The sequence below is a fragment of the Anolis sagrei genome, chromosome 2, assembly GCF_037176765.1.
Source record: "Anolis sagrei isolate rAnoSag1 chromosome 2, rAnoSag1.mat, whole genome shotgun sequence".
Lineage (NCBI taxonomy): Eukaryota > Metazoa > Chordata > Lepidosauria > Squamata > Dactyloidae > Anolis > Anolis sagrei.
The window spans coordinates 71,143,565-71,160,489 of record NC_090022.1 but is presented as its reverse complement, the minus strand read 5'-3'; the positions used below and the strand labels follow the sequence as shown (position 1 = coordinate 71,160,489).

The window sequence follows — 16,925 nt, the reverse complement described above, 5'->3', positions numbered from 1 at the left end:
TTTATTCTGCCCCTGTACTCTTCATTTTGTCATCAAAACCATGGAGTGGGGTGGGTGAGCTGCTGAAAAAAAACTGGGAAAATGTAAATAAGAAAAAAATAAACAGTTGGAAAAGAAAGGAATAATAAACCAGTTCCCACAACTCCACCACTAATTTCTGCTTGGCTTAAAAGTAGGAAGTTTTTCAGCCTCTCCTGGGAGTATTCTAGACTGCTAACAAAAATTGTGATAATAGATTATTGTAATCAAAGTTTAAAAGACAAACTGAGTTTAAGAGGGATATCAAAGAAATCTGTCTTATTCTGTAGATCTTCTAATTCATTGAAGTTGAAGTAGATCTGAAAGATTGTTTTTAGCATTGCTACCACTAAAATTGCTGTTTTTCCAGCCCTGCCATTGTGAGGTACTAGCAACAGGGGAAAGAGGTCTTGGAAGTCAAGGAACAAGGTTTTTCCCCTATATTCAACCAATATGCTGGGCTATGAGAAAGGCTGGGTTCAAGGGGCTACATAGGGAACAAGTTAATGGCTATAATAGTATAGTTCTAATGAAGGACATATAAAACCCCCGCAGAGGACACCTCTTTATGCATCACTTATTATTATAAACAACAAAATTATTATTATACAGCAATGCGACCTGAGCCCTGCTGCATGCACAATGCCTCGAGGACCTTCTTACAGTGACACCAGAGGCACTCCAGATGACCAGTTTCTAGTCAAATGAAGTTTAGTATGATGGCAAGTTTTTTACTTTGTTTGTGTCTTTAAGTACATTATAACTGTACCCTCAATTTGCTTCTGACACTATTATTATTATTATTATTATTATTATTATTATTATTATTATTTATACCTCTCTTTATCTCCCCCACAGAGGACTCAAAGTGGCTTGACATAAAAGCATCAGCATAGCCATTTAAAATATACATATATAAGAACATTAAAACAGGATTAAATATCAATAGTATTTTTTAAAAAATCCCTGTTAAAAATAATTCAAATAAATTCAAACTAGGTTCTCTAGTTTGACTCTGCAGTCAACTTCAAGTGGAAACATAACATAGAATCACACAGAGGACCAAGAAATTGCCAAGAGAGGACCTATTTTGCTAGGTACGTGGAAATGAAACCGAGATACTGATCCCACAGACACATGGGGTCATATTGTCGAAAGTAATTCTAATTCAGTGCTATGGGTGAACAAATCTCCGAATTTCAAAAAATGCCAGGCTCTTACCTTGTTCAAAAGTCAAAATAAGGAATGGCTTCTGAAGGTTAATATCATATTACATGAATATCACCACTGACCCTCAGTTGTGGATCTAGCAGCAATCTCTAGGACTCCACTTGACCATAATAAACACAGACGGTATATGTTGGTATAAAAATGCCACAGCTGGTTATAGATGAAAAGGCTTGGTTCAGCATGTCTCAATCCAAAGGCAATGTTCCTTCTGTCTAGTTGAAACAGATTCTCCCAGCCTGGAATAATATATATGGAAGCCACTGTGTAGTTTCCTTGCCACCTGGGATTGTAGCAGACGTCCCATTCTATAAGCTGGTTGTGACCCTGATGGTCTGCATCACCAAGAGCCATTACAAAGACCGCAGTCTACGTGTGACAGGCATTCAGGCCTTGTTTTGTCATAATCTGCTCCAAAAACTGCCAAAGATGTGACAAACAAAATTAGAATGTAAGCAAAATGTGACCCAAAGATAACCATCAGCCCTGGTGCCCAGAACAGAGGGAATCTGGGTAAAAGTATACCTCTGAAGGTGTTTGAATGTCAATGTGTTGGGGAAGTTATGTTATTTATGGGAACATTGGAGTGAAGCCTCCACTCCAGGATTAAAGGCCTCCTCTTAACAACTAACCAGTCTATACCTGATTGTCTGGCTTTTCTTCCTTTCCCCCAAAAGATGTGCACTGTTCTGCACAAAGAAAATGAGATGGAACCAGCCACCATGATGTTAAAGGGGAGTTTCCTTTCTATTCCTCAAATCCATTTAGAAAAACTATTTTACGATTTCATTTAACAGATAGATTTGAACCACACTGAAATAAACAACATTTCTGATTCTTTAACTTACTGATTTTTTTTGTTGTAGTTTTTTTAATGTGACATTCTTTTGTTTTTCCTTTGTCCTCTTTTTCATTCTTTCCAGGAATGCATCAGCCTGGGCTCAGGGGAGCCCAGCAGGAGTGTATATCATTCCTTCGTCCTCTATCACAGTAACAGCCCTCGCTGGGGAGAAGTCATCAAACTTCCCATTCCCATCGACAGGTTCCGTGGCTCTCACCTCCGCTTTGAATTCAGGCATTGCTCCAGTGAGTTCAATATGCTCCCTTATCTAACAGTTTTATTCTGCAGATTAGTGCTTATGCTGATTTTATATAAGTGAAGGGGGAGCAGAAAACACATGATAGGACAAATCTCTGTCACACCAAATGGTAGTTGCAGGTTTTTAAATATAGTATCTTTTTTGTTGTGCAGCTGCAAAAAGCTATAGAAAAGCCATTGTTTTGGGGAGAATTGTCCCTAAACGCAATGATTAGGTTGATAGTAGAATCTTCTCACCAAGGATTGTGACCACTAGAAGATTTGTCAATAAATTGAAGCAGTTTTTACTAATTAAACTGCTAAGCAAAATGCTGGAACTTGAGGGAACAACTTATACCATATTTTATTTACCTTATTGTGCCAGCTGCTCATGTCTGCTTTTCTGGGTGCATCTGTTTACTGATATATCCAGAAGTTATGGATTGTTTGGTTGCTTTAATGCTTGGAATCAAACAATCAATAACTTCTGAATATACAGTAGTAAGCAGACACACCCACAAAAACCATCATTAGTGACTGACCCAATAAGGTAAAGTAATATTTTATATAATCTTTATAATGTTTATTTATAATCCTTACTATTTTGGATGGATATAAAGGGGCAGATAAGCCTAAAAACTGGGTAATTCAGTTTAAAAGTATGAAATTTTGCGGGCTTATAGATACCAAGAGTATGTGTGTATGTGTGTGTGTGTGTGTGTATATACATATACTTACAGTTCCCTATTCATATTATGTATTATATTGGCTACAAAGCTGTTGCAATTCATAGGGATTGTTGTACTGGAAGTGTTGGTGACTATAAAAAGAATATGGAATTTGTAGGGTTGGTTCTCTGTATCTACAGTTTCTACACATATAGAGTCAACCATTCATGGCTTGAAAATATCTCCCCCAACCCCACACACAAAATATAAAAAGCAAACTATGATTTTGCTATTTTATATAAGGGGCACAATCCAGTCCAACCCTCTGCCGTGCAGAAAAAGCTAAATCAAAGCACAATCAGATGTAATATGTGTGAGGAATGCATAGTTACTAAGATGTGGGTTGGGAGAAGGAAGGAAAACATTAATGGTAACCAAAGTGATCCAGTTGGGGAAATATGCTTTTGCATGGTAACTAGGGGGGAAAAAACAATAAGGCATACAGAACATGATAAAAAATAACCCTTAATTGCATTGCTCTTTGCCAGCATGAAGGAGACTGTTTGAGGAATATTGAAATTTGAATAATTAGCACTATGGGTGTGTGCCTTCACATTGCCTGTCAACTTATGGCTACCGATGGGAAGTTTTCTTAGGCAAGGAAATTCAGAAATCGTTTTGTCAATACCTTTAAATCCATTCTAGAACACCTGCTGTTTGTTTGCAGTCTCCCGTCCAAGTGCTAGCCAGTTTTTCAGGGGAATGTAGCCCCATCTACAACTGGTTGACATAGCTCCATCCCCCAGTTAGGACCCTTGATGGCAAGCACCTCTGTCTTACCTGGATTCAATTTTAATTTGTTTTTCTTTATCCAGCCCATTACCTCCTTCAGATATTCCTTCAGATGAGACATGCTATCATTAGCTGAGTCCATTTTTGATGGCATAAATATATTTGGGTGTCATCAGCATACTGATAACACCCCACCCATGCCTCCAAATGATCTCACCCAGCAGTTTCATGTAAATGTTAAAAAGCATTGGGGATAGAATGGCACCTTGTGGGATGCCATATAACAGCTCCTTTTTTAAGGAGCAGCTATCCCCAAGCACCACAATTTGGAACTTGCCTGAGAAGTATGGCCGGGACCACTGCAACAAAGTACCCCCAATTTCCAAACTTTCTAATCACTCCAGAAGGTGTCTCCATTGTATCAAATGCCACAAAAAACAACGCAGTCCCAATGGTGCAGAGGTAGGGAGGCCTAGAGTTGCCTTTCTGTGAACAGAAAAGCAAGAGCTCGTTTTTCGTTTGTTCCTTCTTATCGTGGTGCTCCTATTCCAACTTCTACAGCATTGTGTGGGTTGTATTGAAAATACAGTCGAAACCAAAGAAGGTGTCATTGAAAGGCTCTAATGACAGAATTGAGATGTTTGCCAGTCACTCAACAAGCTGTGTAAACATTTCATTTTCTTTTGCAGCAAAAGATAAAGGAGAAAAGAAGCTGTTTGGGTTTGCATTTACACCATTAATGAGGGATGATGGCACAACCCTATCTGATGATATCCATGAACTTTATGTTTATAAGGTACTGGGAGTTCATTGATCTTCATTTGTTTTTGTCCCTGTCATGAATGCATCTCATATTTTGCCCTGTATATGAGATCATATCTGCAGTGGCACAAACATAAGGCCTGCTGTGTCAGTAATTGTATTAATTTGATTGATCTTTTGTCATCAGAAATTACAGAGCACCATATATTATAAGACATTTCAAGCAGAGAAACCATCAGTAGTGTTTGGGATTACATTTTTAATATTAGTTTAGGGTGTCCTCTGTCTACCTTTTTTGCTTAGTATTCATATTGTAGTTTACTCCTTTATGCTTGGGATTATTTACAAATGTAAAATGAGATGGTATATATTTACAAATGTAAATGGAGACGTGTAGGAACACTCTCAATTATTTTTCTTTGAACAATTTGATTTTTTTTAATGCTAATAATTTCTTGCAAAACACAAACTCCTGTTGTACCATACTAGGATCACCCAAGCACAACACTAACACTTGTCCCTATTCCTCCTTTCACCTGCTTAGAATTGTTTCTCTGCTTTGTCCTGGATAGAGGGGACACCCACACAGGGATCATTTCTCATTTCCATTTCACTTGGAACCAAAATGTCATTTTCTCTTCATCATCATTTGTGGCACTCTAGGCCTCTTGTGACATCCAAATGGAAGAATTGTTGACATTCCTTTGGTCACATGAGTTTCAACCACATTTGCTGAGGGACTATAGTACTCTTCTGCCCACCATAATTTAGTCATTGTAGAGTCCAGCTTCTGTTTCCTGTCAATAGGAAAATATGGGGAAAGGGGCACATGAAATGAAAAGAAGAGGGCCCAGCATGTGCAAAATGAAAAAACCAAAAGGATACTGGGTTATTATAGGTTTTTCGGGCTATATGGCCATGTTCTAGAAGCATTCTCTCCTGATGTTTCGCCTGCATCTATGACAGGCATTCTCAGAAGTTGAGAGGTCTGTTGGAAACTAGGAAATTTGGGTTTATATATAAGTGATTCCAGCCATGGAAGCCTTCGACAATACATTAAAAGGATACTAATTCATAGCTGGCATATGGAAACTTTTCAAGAGAAGTCCCTGGGAGAAAAATGGCAAGGTGACATTTGGCATGGTGAAGGGTCTGGGCTTAAAATAGGAAGTGCAGCGCAAACAGAGTTATGCAACTAAGGGGCAAACTGATTTTCAGAATCTTTGAGATGTAGGATTTGTAAAGCTTCAGGAACTTTCTGTGTATCCCAGAAATGCATTATTTTATATCTTAGAATAATTCTTAACAGAGACATTTTATTCCTTCCAGGGAAACATTATTCTTACCAACTATACTACTTAAACAAAGGTTAATTCCAGTATAGATACATTTAAGTCATTAATTACTACATAGAAGAATGCTTCCTAAAGTGTAGGCTGAATGAATATTATGTGTATACTGGGTAAAGAATGTCTTTATAAGAAATCTTATTGATTCATCCTGACACAGTAATGTATGGAGTAAAGAAGTTTTCTTATATTTCCAGTGTGATGAAAACAGCACATTCAATAACCATGCACTATATCTGGGTCTTCCATGCTGCAAAGAGGATTATAATGGTTGTCCCAACATTCCTTCAAGTCTGATTTTCCAGCGCAGTACCAAAGAATCTTTTTCAATCTCTACCCAGCTCTCTTCTACCAAACTTACCCAAAATGGTACAGTAATTTACACTTTTATAAATGAAAATTTTAAAAATGAAATGCACAGTTCTTTTTTTATAAAAACAAGTTTGATACAGCTTCAGAAGGAAAAGAGCTTCAAAAGATTTATGACTGCATGCAACATACATCTGGACTGGGAAGATTATGGTTTTGTTGGTTTGTCTCATAAAGCAATAATGAAATACAAAGTTGAAGGCAGTTTCAAACAGGAAATGAAATCCTTTACTCATGGTTAACTTCTCATAGTGAATAAAGTCAAATGTTTAGCAAAACAAATAATAAACAACAAATCTAAGCAAACTATATCAAATTATTTAAAGAAATTTCCTTGAAGCATGAATGTTCAAAAAGAATTGTCAATCCTTTATCAGCATTGCTAACATAAAGAAAATGTATTTTCCAAGGTCAACCTCTGTCTGTTTTTGCCAATAGAAATTTTAAATTGTACCAATAGTTCAAAAGAAGTTAATAAAATGGAAGGGGAGGGGATTGTTTAATGGTTCCAAACTAGAATAAACTGTATTACCCAAAATTGTGCACTACAATACAACTGGGATTATTTTAAAACCAACGTTCTTTGAAATGTGAGCAATTTACATTCTTCTGATTCCTTGATGCCACTGAAGGTTTTTGATATGGGTAGAGAGGGCAAGACTTGGGTTACTAAGGCTTGGAAGGGCAGCCATGAAGGAATAAGATAAGAGAGAAAAGATTCTCAAGTGTAAAGATATGTCAGTATTCTTCATGTCATCATATTTCTAATTTCTTTGTAAGGATGTGAAAGCTGAATGGAGAAGAAAACTGTCAGGAAAAAAAGTGATTTTCTATATGCATAATTTTCTATATGTTTCTTATAATTTGACGTAATTAATACTTGCACATCTTTCTTCCCACAAGTTTTAAGTGTATGCACTATGAAAACAAAGACAGAGAAGAGCTGCTTTGTCACTGTGATTTCACTCACTCTTGAAATCACTCTTGAAGCTAACAATAGCAAGGGTATTTTCTAGTTTGAAACTGACTTCAACCTTGTATTTCACAACTGCTTCATTAGACAGCGGCATAAGCACGCAAAGCTGCCTCCAAGGCTTAATGTTTGCATTGTTGTACCCAGTACATTGCCTCAAAGTGGTTCAACACATAGGCTTTAGGTTTTGCTTCTGTCGAGATTGACTATTGGTTACAAATAAGATTAATTTGTGACCTTGACATATATACTGTAATTCTTCTCTTCAGTAATTAGTAGACATGTGCATTCTGGGGAAATCTTGTCCCATTTTATGTCCTGGCTTTCGTTGGAGCCCTGATCCATTTTTTGGGAGGGTTGTTTTGGTTCTTTCATTTTGGGGACTCAAAATTAGACCATTATTGGGTGGGGGGGCTTCCTATGCACTGGCTCCCCTTCCTGATGTGCATTCTTCTTACCTGGAAAGAGAGTACATGTGTGGCAGGCCAGTGCCTAGAGTAAGAGGCGCTCAACAGCAGCCGAGCTCCAGGCCTGCCTGCACACCACCACACACGCACTCTCTTTCCGAGGTAAGGAGGCAAGTTGGGATGCACACGAAAGCAGGCTTTAGTGTCGAGCAGAGTTTTGTATGGGCTTCCCGTTTCGTGCTTCTGAAGAAATTGAAGATACGAAAGAGATGGTAGAAACGGTAGGAATGAACTTTGCATATATGCCTAGTAATTAGCTTGACTTGCTTACATGTGTGCTCTTGGAACAATTGTTCCTTGGGCATTTCTGGAAATATAACTCCTCTTTTCGAGTTCTGGCAAATTGAAATCTATATATATTACAGTGGTTATTCTCTGATGGATAATGCATAGTTCATCATTTGGGCAAGCAACTGAATTGGGGACCTTTCCTCACTCCAATTGCTACTTTTGTTTTTGTGAAAGGTATAGGATTGTAATGTCAACGTTACTTTCTAGTAACATCTTTATGTACTGAAAAAAAAATGAAACTTTTTTCACTGTGTACAGTTTATTAATAAATGTTGCTAGCCATGATTTACTCACTGACTTGGTATTTTTGTAGTAGAAAAAACCAAACACAAAGAATCATAGAGATGGCCATCCTGCCTCTGTTTAAAAGCCTCCAAAGAAGAAGAAAGATATAATTCATCTAAGTAGAGTGTATTATATTGTGGTGATAGCATTTTTGTGCTTATTTCTACATTTGTACAATGAGGCTTCCTCAGAAGTAATTATCATTATGACAAATGGGATTTGTTCCCAAACAGGTGTGTACAAATCTGTGGTTATCCAGATTTTACTAATTTACAGAGTTGTGTCTCTGTGAATACCTGGCAATGATTAAAGATTATTTCAAAGATTTGCATATTTCTGTTTTATACTGATCTTCTGCTGCAATTATTATAGTTTTGTGTGTTGAATTTATTATGCCCATCTTTATTCTTTCAATAATTTACAGTGGACTTACTTGCTCTGTTGAAATGGAAAGCTTATCCAGATCGTGTAATGGATATTTTAGGAAGACTGAGGCATGTCAGCGGTGAAGAAATCGTTAAGGTACTAATTTGGCTCTAAGTCATTATTCACGAACTGGTATTATGAAAGTAACTGTCTTTGAGGGGAAAGCCAAAACATTACTTCTTCTAATTGCCTTCTGTTGGTACATGGAATTTAGATGTTATTATCTTAAACTCAAATTGAAGTACTATGTCATCAGTACATCATTCATTGTTAACCCCAAATCTATCACAAAGTTTATGATAGCATTAGGATTTTGCCCCCTTCATCCTCAGAGCATTCTCTCTTGTAGAAAATCTGCTCCAGAGAGTTCAACGGATCTTCAGAGCAGGTTTTTCTGTTTTTAGTGTCTGTAGAGGACTAAAGCAAGGAAAGGTTCTACTCTTCCCAGTTGTTCAGTCAACTTCCACAGCCATAATAATAGGATGAGATACTAGTCCAGGTTTCCTTATGCCAGTGGCTGATGCTAGCAGTGAAAGGGAAATTAAGAGCGGGATTAACTATCAGATTTTTTTCGTATCAGGAGCGACTTGAGAAACTGCAAGCCACTTCTGGTGTGAGAGAATTGGTCATCTCCAGGGACATTGCCCAAAAGACACCCGGATGTTTTACCATCCTGTGGGAGGCTTCTCTCATGTCCGTGCATGGGAAGCTGGAGCTGATAGACAGGAGCTTACCCTGCTCCCCAGATTCAAACCGATTCCTGCTTAACCCATTGCCCCACTGGGGGCTATCACTTCAAGAATGTGAAAGACACATAAGGTTACAGTTTTGGGCCATAGCTGTGTTTCACAGTTGATTAAATCATAGCTGGGTTCAATCATGATTTGAATCAATTGGATTTGAATCAAACCAACCCTGTTATTTAATGGTGGAAATACAGGAGGGATTTGTTAGGGATTCCTCCAAATTATTTACATTTTCTAATGAATACTAGAAATTATTGTATCATTAAATTTGCTTTCCAAATGGTCAAGATTTTTTCACAACAATTGGGTATATATTACTGAATGGTTGTAACAGGGAAATCCTTAACCAAAGGCACTTGATTATCCTTGGCCTATAACAGTGGTTCTCAACCTGTGGGTCCCCAGGTGTTTTGGCTTACAACTCCCAGAAATCCCAGCCAGTTTTCCAGCTGTTAGATTACTGGCAGGTGAAGACCAAAACATCTGGGGACCCACAGGCTGAGAACCACTGGCCTATCACAATGCATATTGGTCTTGTTAAGTAATCACAAGAATCTAAGTTCCTGGTGTATATTTTTCCACAAGTATTACAATAACTATGCCATTATTATATTTATAATTCTTTTTCTTTTGAATTTGAAGGTAAACAAATTATTTGTTGCTTTTTAACTGGAAATATGTGGTTTTAATTAATGTAAACTACTATTCATTAGATCATGTTAGTTTTAGTACATCAACTGCTTTATTTATTTATTTATTTATTTATTTACTACATTTATATACCGCTTTTCTCCCCCTAAGGGAACTCAAAGTGGTTTCCAACATTATAAAGGTAAAATTCATTGCTGTACATACATGTGAAAACCAAAAGATAATAGCAAGACAATAACATATAACTATAAATTAACCTAATCAAATTAAAACAAAAACAAAAAAATAACATTTTGACATAAAGCATATAAATTAAACATTGATAATACAATAACATTTGTATTAAAACCCACTGATAAACAACACGATTTTAAAAGTTATTAAAATCACGCCATCCAAAATTTATCCTCCAAATTCCAGAATATGTCTATTATTTATTTCTCCTTTATTTCTGATGCCTTCTGATGCATGTTCAAATGTTCTTTTGACAATAGCCAAAACAAACCTATATTTAAACATTCAACCCAGTCCAAATACCCATTTTGGGTTAAAGGCAAGGAGCTATGTTTTCTTAAAGAGTGCCATTTACACTAGAAGAACTTGATTAAATTGGTTACTAGACAGGCAGTTAAAGGAAAATAGCTTTGTAAGAGAAACTGAGGGCAAGAAACACCACTTACTGAAAATTTATGACTTTGTGTTTATGTAGCAATGCTATACTATAAGTAGAAATTATTAAGATAATGAAAGTGAAATAATGTTGTAAAAGGTAATGGTCTTTTTATGTGCTGGAACAATTTTCATTGTCAGTACAAGGAACATTTTGAATGTACTTCTTTTATACATTCTGGCCAAAATTAAGCATTGTAGTGGTGAAACAGGACTTTCTCTCCTCTCCCTACAGCTTTAGAACCACCTTAAAACTCAATTCCAGAGGTTTTCCTAGATCTAGACTTTAGGGTCTAGAGCAGCTGCAGTATGCAGGATTGATGGCTGTCCCCCCACCCCAGACCAGTTACACATAGATTAATGGATGTCAGTTGCTAGATTTAGGCTAATCTGAATGCTGTAGCCCTGTGTACATGTACTAACTAGTGTGTAAGTCTCATTGAGCTCGGTGGGACTTGTTTGTGAATAAAAAAAGTATTAGACTGCACTCTGAATATTTAAATGATTTGTTTCAATACATTTCTGATAAGAAGATGTCATGTAAATACTTTTATATTTCTAGTTCTTGCAGGACATTCTGGACACATTATTTGTGATTTTGGATGACAACACAGAAAAATATGGATTGTTAGTCTTTCAATCTCTGGTATGTACAATATTCCTTTGATGGATTAACACTTGTGTTTCCCCTTTATCTGCCATTTTCCATGGTTTTTATGATTGTGGTGATCCAACTGTTTTTACCAGCATGCTGAGCACTGGGAAGAGATAGCTTACTAAAAATGCAGTTAAGAGAACATGGAGCTTGTTTTCTTCTCCCAAATCCAATGCAGACATTATATGTGCAAACATCTGGTTTTTGCTTTTACCAATTTGCCCAGTTATTCCTGATCTGTTTCCTATTCCATGTAGACATTGTTTCATTTCAAGAACCTTTACACAAAATAAATGCTACATTATCTTATTATTTGTTTATTTGTTTATTTAATTACTTTTTATACCTAAGACTCTCTCTGGCACTTGTTTGAGTTGCTCCCCATTCCACATGGGGACACCATTTTGTTGTATCACTGTATGTAATGAGACTTGAGCATCCAAGGATTTTGACATCCATGAGGGGTCCTGCAACCAGTGGATACTGAGGATCCACTGTACTCAGTTTAAGTTATACACTAGAGTTTTCCACTAATTAATGTTTGTGAATCAAATAGAAATTACTTTGGAATTCTACCTAGCACTCAAAATGTTTTTTACTCTTCTGTTTATTAAAAGTATATGTTTGTAGTTTTTCCATTTATTGTGTTGCTCTGGACTGTTTAATTGTTTCAAGGCTTCCTGTCCCCCAACCCCCATTTTTCTCAACAATTTCTTAATTGAAGATTTTATGAACAAAAGTTAGATTGCTTCTGCATAGCAAGTTTTAACCCCTACCTTCTGATCCAGAAACACAGGCATCAATCCACTTCAGACTGTCTTCACCTAACATAAATAACAATTTTAGTTTCCCATTAAACCTCAATGTTATAGAGTTTATCCCTTTCACATTTAATTTCATATTATTAGGAATTGTAACATTGAAACAACAGCATACACACAGAGTCAGAAATATGTATGGAATCAGAATCAAATGATAAATTACAATTGTCATGAACTATGTAACTAGAGCAATAAAAATTGCTGTTCTTTATGCTATACCTTTTAATTAATGTATTGCTTTCCATGATATGTGATTTTCTCTCTTACCAAAAGGTGTTCATCATAAATCTCCTTCGTGATAGCAAATATTTTCATTTTCGACCTGTGATGGACACTTACATTCAGAAACACTTTGCAGGAGCCCTGGCATACAAGTAGGTTCTCTTTTTCAGCATTCTAATAGGATGTACTTTCAAACTTCACATGCTAAAAAGTACTAATTGTTTAGTGGAGTCTAGTAGTGCAGATCAAGCAACTACACAAATGTTATTGTGAAAAATAATATTTAAAGTAATTACTTATTTGTGTGAAGATTCTGTTCCACATCTTATACTACAGAATTCAACACAACTGCATCTCTTGAGTTGTATCATATGTAAGGCATACTTACATACAAAAGTAGGGTTTTGTTCTTCCTATATTTGCAAGATATCAGCTTTAAATAAATATGTAGAAAACTAAAAAAAAACCAAGCTAAATCAAACCAAGAGTCTACTCCAACTTAGTTTCTGTAGTGGGCAACCAAGTGTCTATAGAAGCCCACAAGTAAGATATAAGCTCATCTTCCCTGTTCTCCGGCAGCTGCTATTGTGAGTCCTGCTGATTTCAGTACTGGAAATAATATACAAACTTCATCACTAGTAGACATGAATGCTTTATTTTTCATTAATTTGTCTAATTTCATTTTAAAACTAGATTGGTAGCCATTAATAAAATTTATGGTAGAAAATTTCAGTTTACCATGAACTATGTAAAGAATCATGTACTTCTTTGTGCTCTATATAACAAATTCATGTCAAGGTCGTAAAGAAAGGTCCAAACTGTAATGTTTAAAAATAATATGAAGTCCATCATCTTCTTGAAGTAAAGTAATGGAATAGATAGCTATATGTACTGAATAAAAGCGCAAAGTAACATCATTATAAGCTATGTTCTGAAATTGTTTGTTCACTAAATGTTAAAAGATTTTTTTCATCACTTTCCTGTTAATTTCCCTTTTATATACAGCATTTACAGGATGATTCTTCTTTATCAGGAATATCCAAACTATTCTGAAAACAGAAACTTTTTTCCCCAGCCTTTTAGGAAAGAGGGCTAGTCATACATCCACTACCTAAAGGAACTTTTCTGGAGTATGAACATGACACCTCTCCATTGGCCACTGCCTGAATCTAGGCCACAGAAAATGAAAATAATTCATGGAGGGATGTCCCCTATTTTTTGACTGATTTGTTGAAAGGGTGGAAATTGTGTTGACAGCCAGTGAAGCAACTGGGATGTCTGCATTTATTCAGGGGCCTTGTTAAGCACTGTCTTTTCCCCCACTTCCCCTCTCTTTTTTCATAAGGGCTCCGGGGAGAAAGACTCAGAAGGTGCTGAACATGTGACTAGCCCTCTTTCCCTCATCCTCATTCACTATGTATATACATATCCAGGGGTTTCAAAACTCAAAACAATCAGATATCAAAACATATTTCTAACACCAAACATTTCTAATAAGGGAGATTCAATCTGTGTTTGCTGGTTTTATTTTTTTTAAGTAACTGAAAATTCTAGAGGGGACTATGTTTGTTTTATGCAGAGAATTGATCCGTTGCTTGAAATGGTACATGGACCGATCAGCTGAACTTGTACGGCAGGACCATATCCAGGAGGCAATGAGGGTATGTCTTTAATGTAATATGTCTCTTCCAATACAATCATGCATACAGTTTTTATTAGACAGGTTCTTATCTTGAATGAATTTCCATAGTTACTTTTCTGGAAAAAAATAACCTTGCATCTTAGGATATCCAATGTATAATCTTACAGCAGAAGTGGGAAAACTGGAGCCTGGCTCCTTTTACAGTCTTAAGATTTCTCCAGACCACACTTGCCCTCCATCCCAGGGTGGATTGCTTCTCCTGCAATTTCACGGAGTGTTCATTCACCTTATAAAAAGGTTGAAGACTTCCTTGTCCTGTTTAACATTTTGAAAATCCTGTTTATCAAAACCAACTGTGAGGACTTCAAGGTTTTCAAGGTGAAAACATTAAAAAATTGCCCATGGATTCCCCATCCATGCTTTTGAGCAAAAAAAATATTTTTCTTAATTTTGAGTACATTGCTGTGCTTTTTTGAAATATATCTGTAGGTTGTATCATGAAATATTGAACAATCTCTCTGCTAAATCAAATATTACTTCTTCCTCAAAGGTGGTGCAATGGAGAAATCTACTTTTGAAGGTTTCACTACTAATAATTAAGGGAGGACATGCATTTTTTTTCTGTTCTGTCTTTCTCTCTAAGTTATGGCATATGAAGGAGACAATAAGAAAAGCAAAGAAAGATGACTGGGAAGTTTAAGAGGACTGAGGAATAGCTCAGCTAACTCTTTGGAGATGACTGAGTTCCACTCTTTCAGTAGACTCAGATAACTGCCAGATGGCAGATTCCTACATCTGTGAAGGAAACAAACCGAAATAAAATACCAACATCCTCTAGCAAGAGGCTGTCTAATTGAACTAAGAGCCTTAGGGAATGTCCTTTCCTAAAGAAAGTACTGGGCAAGAAAATACATGTTTCCCCAGAACAAAAAAGCTTAATGGGATAAGGCAAGTAAGTATAGAAGTCAGAAATTAAAGTTGGGTTGGATTTAACTAGAAGAAATAAAGGAAAAAAGAAGAGAAAGCATAAATACTCCGTATCTTTAGAAAAGGGCTGGCATGTTAACCACTTTATGGGTATATACTCTGGCCAGTTGAGAGCTTGATTCCCTTGGGCAACTTGGGAATTGGCTGCAATAGTATTACACAACAAGTGGGTCTAAGTTGGCCATTTCACCCATTCCTCTGTAAAATTTAGTGAAGCAGCATCTTTCAAATCAAGAAACAGTATTTGTGTACAACCACCAAGTCTGTGTAAGGAAACACGAATAATGAGACTACCAACATCACACTGCAGGGCAGGAGTATGTTCCACTCTGCCAAACAATAGTCAGTAAACATAGCGTCTTGCACATATGTGGCATAGGACAATTGTTATTCATTAAGCATGACTGTAGGATTACAATATTCAATATTCAATGCAGTTAATTTCTGTTGAAATGGAGAATGTAAGACAGCAGCTGTCTGGTAGCTACTGAAATGTCTAGTCTTTCTGAGTAGCTGACAAAATCAAATGAATGCAATAAATTAATATGAACTTAAGGCTGCCAGGTTTTTCCGCTTCCAATAGAGAGCAGCCCACTCTGTACCAACCAGCTCAGTACTGGTTACTTCCCAGATAATTTCATTGTTCTATGTGATGAATTTCCTACCTGTAAGGTCAAGTAGTAGGCCCAGGAAGTTCACCCTGGGAGCATCCATCTTAGAATCTGATTTCCTGGAGGAGGCATGCTTAGGAGCAGCTTGGAGGGAAATGAGAGAACTTTGTAATTGGCTGGGAGAGAGTGGGCAGAGCTTAACTTGAAAAAAGACAAAAATGACTTTAAGGGTGTGTTTTAAACCCTGACAGCTCAGATTGTGTCTGGGTGTCAAAGAAGAAAGAAGATTAGAGTTTGGTGTGAAGAAGAGAAGAGTCAGGGAAGCCTGAAGTTGGTCAGTTAGCAAGCAGAGTTAGTTAGTGAGAAGATTATAGCTATTGGGAAGGATAGCTAGTGAAGTGGAGAGACAGATCCCAGAAAGGACTGTCTGTGCAGGAGTTTAGGATTACTGGGCATAGAGGAATCCTGTCAGTAATTTCTGGAGGGAGAGAGGAGTGTTATGTGCAACTAGGTTTGGAACTGTTTAAAGAAACCACGTGCTTTATTCAACAGTAAAACAGCTAAGCTTAATTCCTGCTTTGTTCATGTTCTCTCAAATAAACAACATTGTTATTTGTTCACAACATTTGCCTCACATGTGCCTCTGTGTGAGAAGTTTCAAAGCAATTTACAGAAATCAAGGTTAAATGGTGGCAGTGTATATTTTAAAAAGTAATCTCTTCAGTGTTACCTCAGAGTACAAAGCCTAAGTGCGAATCCAACACATTCTAGTCTAAAGGTGTTCTTTCAAAAGGTTTTCCGGCCAGAAGATTGTTCCAGCTTTTGATTTGTAATTAAAGAAGCCACATTCCATTATAATTGGTCTGCAGTGTGTGGGATAAAAGCTTCTTCCTTTTACATATTGGTGGCAAGCGCTGGGATTTATACAATTTTAGTCCCTCTACCTTTACACTCTACTTCTCAGCTGCAAAAGAAAAACCTGACCTCCCCCCCCCCCCCCCGATTGTCCTGATCTTTTTCTTTAAAAAAAATTAAACAAAGAGATGATCTTTGCTTGCAACAAGTCATTTCCCCTCTTAATTAAAATCTTTCTTTCTGTAAAACACATTTTGAGAACTTCCTTCTCATGCTTTTGCAACTTCCAAATATTCAAGAGCAAAATACCTTTTCATCTTTGGGACTTTAAACAAGTTTTATATCTCCCTTTCTCTGATCT

The 16,925-nt window shown here is 36.7% G+C and overlaps 1 protein-coding gene across 8 annotated transcripts in view; it reads left to right on the top strand.

Moving 5' to 3' along the window:
* DOCK3 (dedicator of cytokinesis 3) overlaps positions 1-16,925 on the top strand; it is a 217,072-nt gene that overhangs the window by 127,019 nt on the left and 73,128 nt on the right. For all 8 annotated transcript variants that reach the window (XM_060765806.2, XM_060765801.2, XM_060765804.2 and 5 more), the window contains exons 16-22: positions 2,169-2,331; positions 4,473-4,579; positions 6,092-6,263; positions 8,704-8,801; positions 11,334-11,417; positions 12,521-12,621; positions 14,049-14,130. In XM_060765806.2, the coding sequence (XP_060621789.2) occupies positions 2,169-2,331; positions 4,473-4,579; positions 6,092-6,263; positions 8,704-8,801; positions 11,334-11,417; positions 12,521-12,621; positions 14,049-14,130 (807 nt within the window). The remainder of the gene's footprint in view (positions 1-2,168; positions 2,332-4,472; positions 4,580-6,091; positions 6,264-8,703; positions 8,802-11,333; positions 11,418-12,520; positions 12,622-14,048; positions 14,131-16,925) is intronic.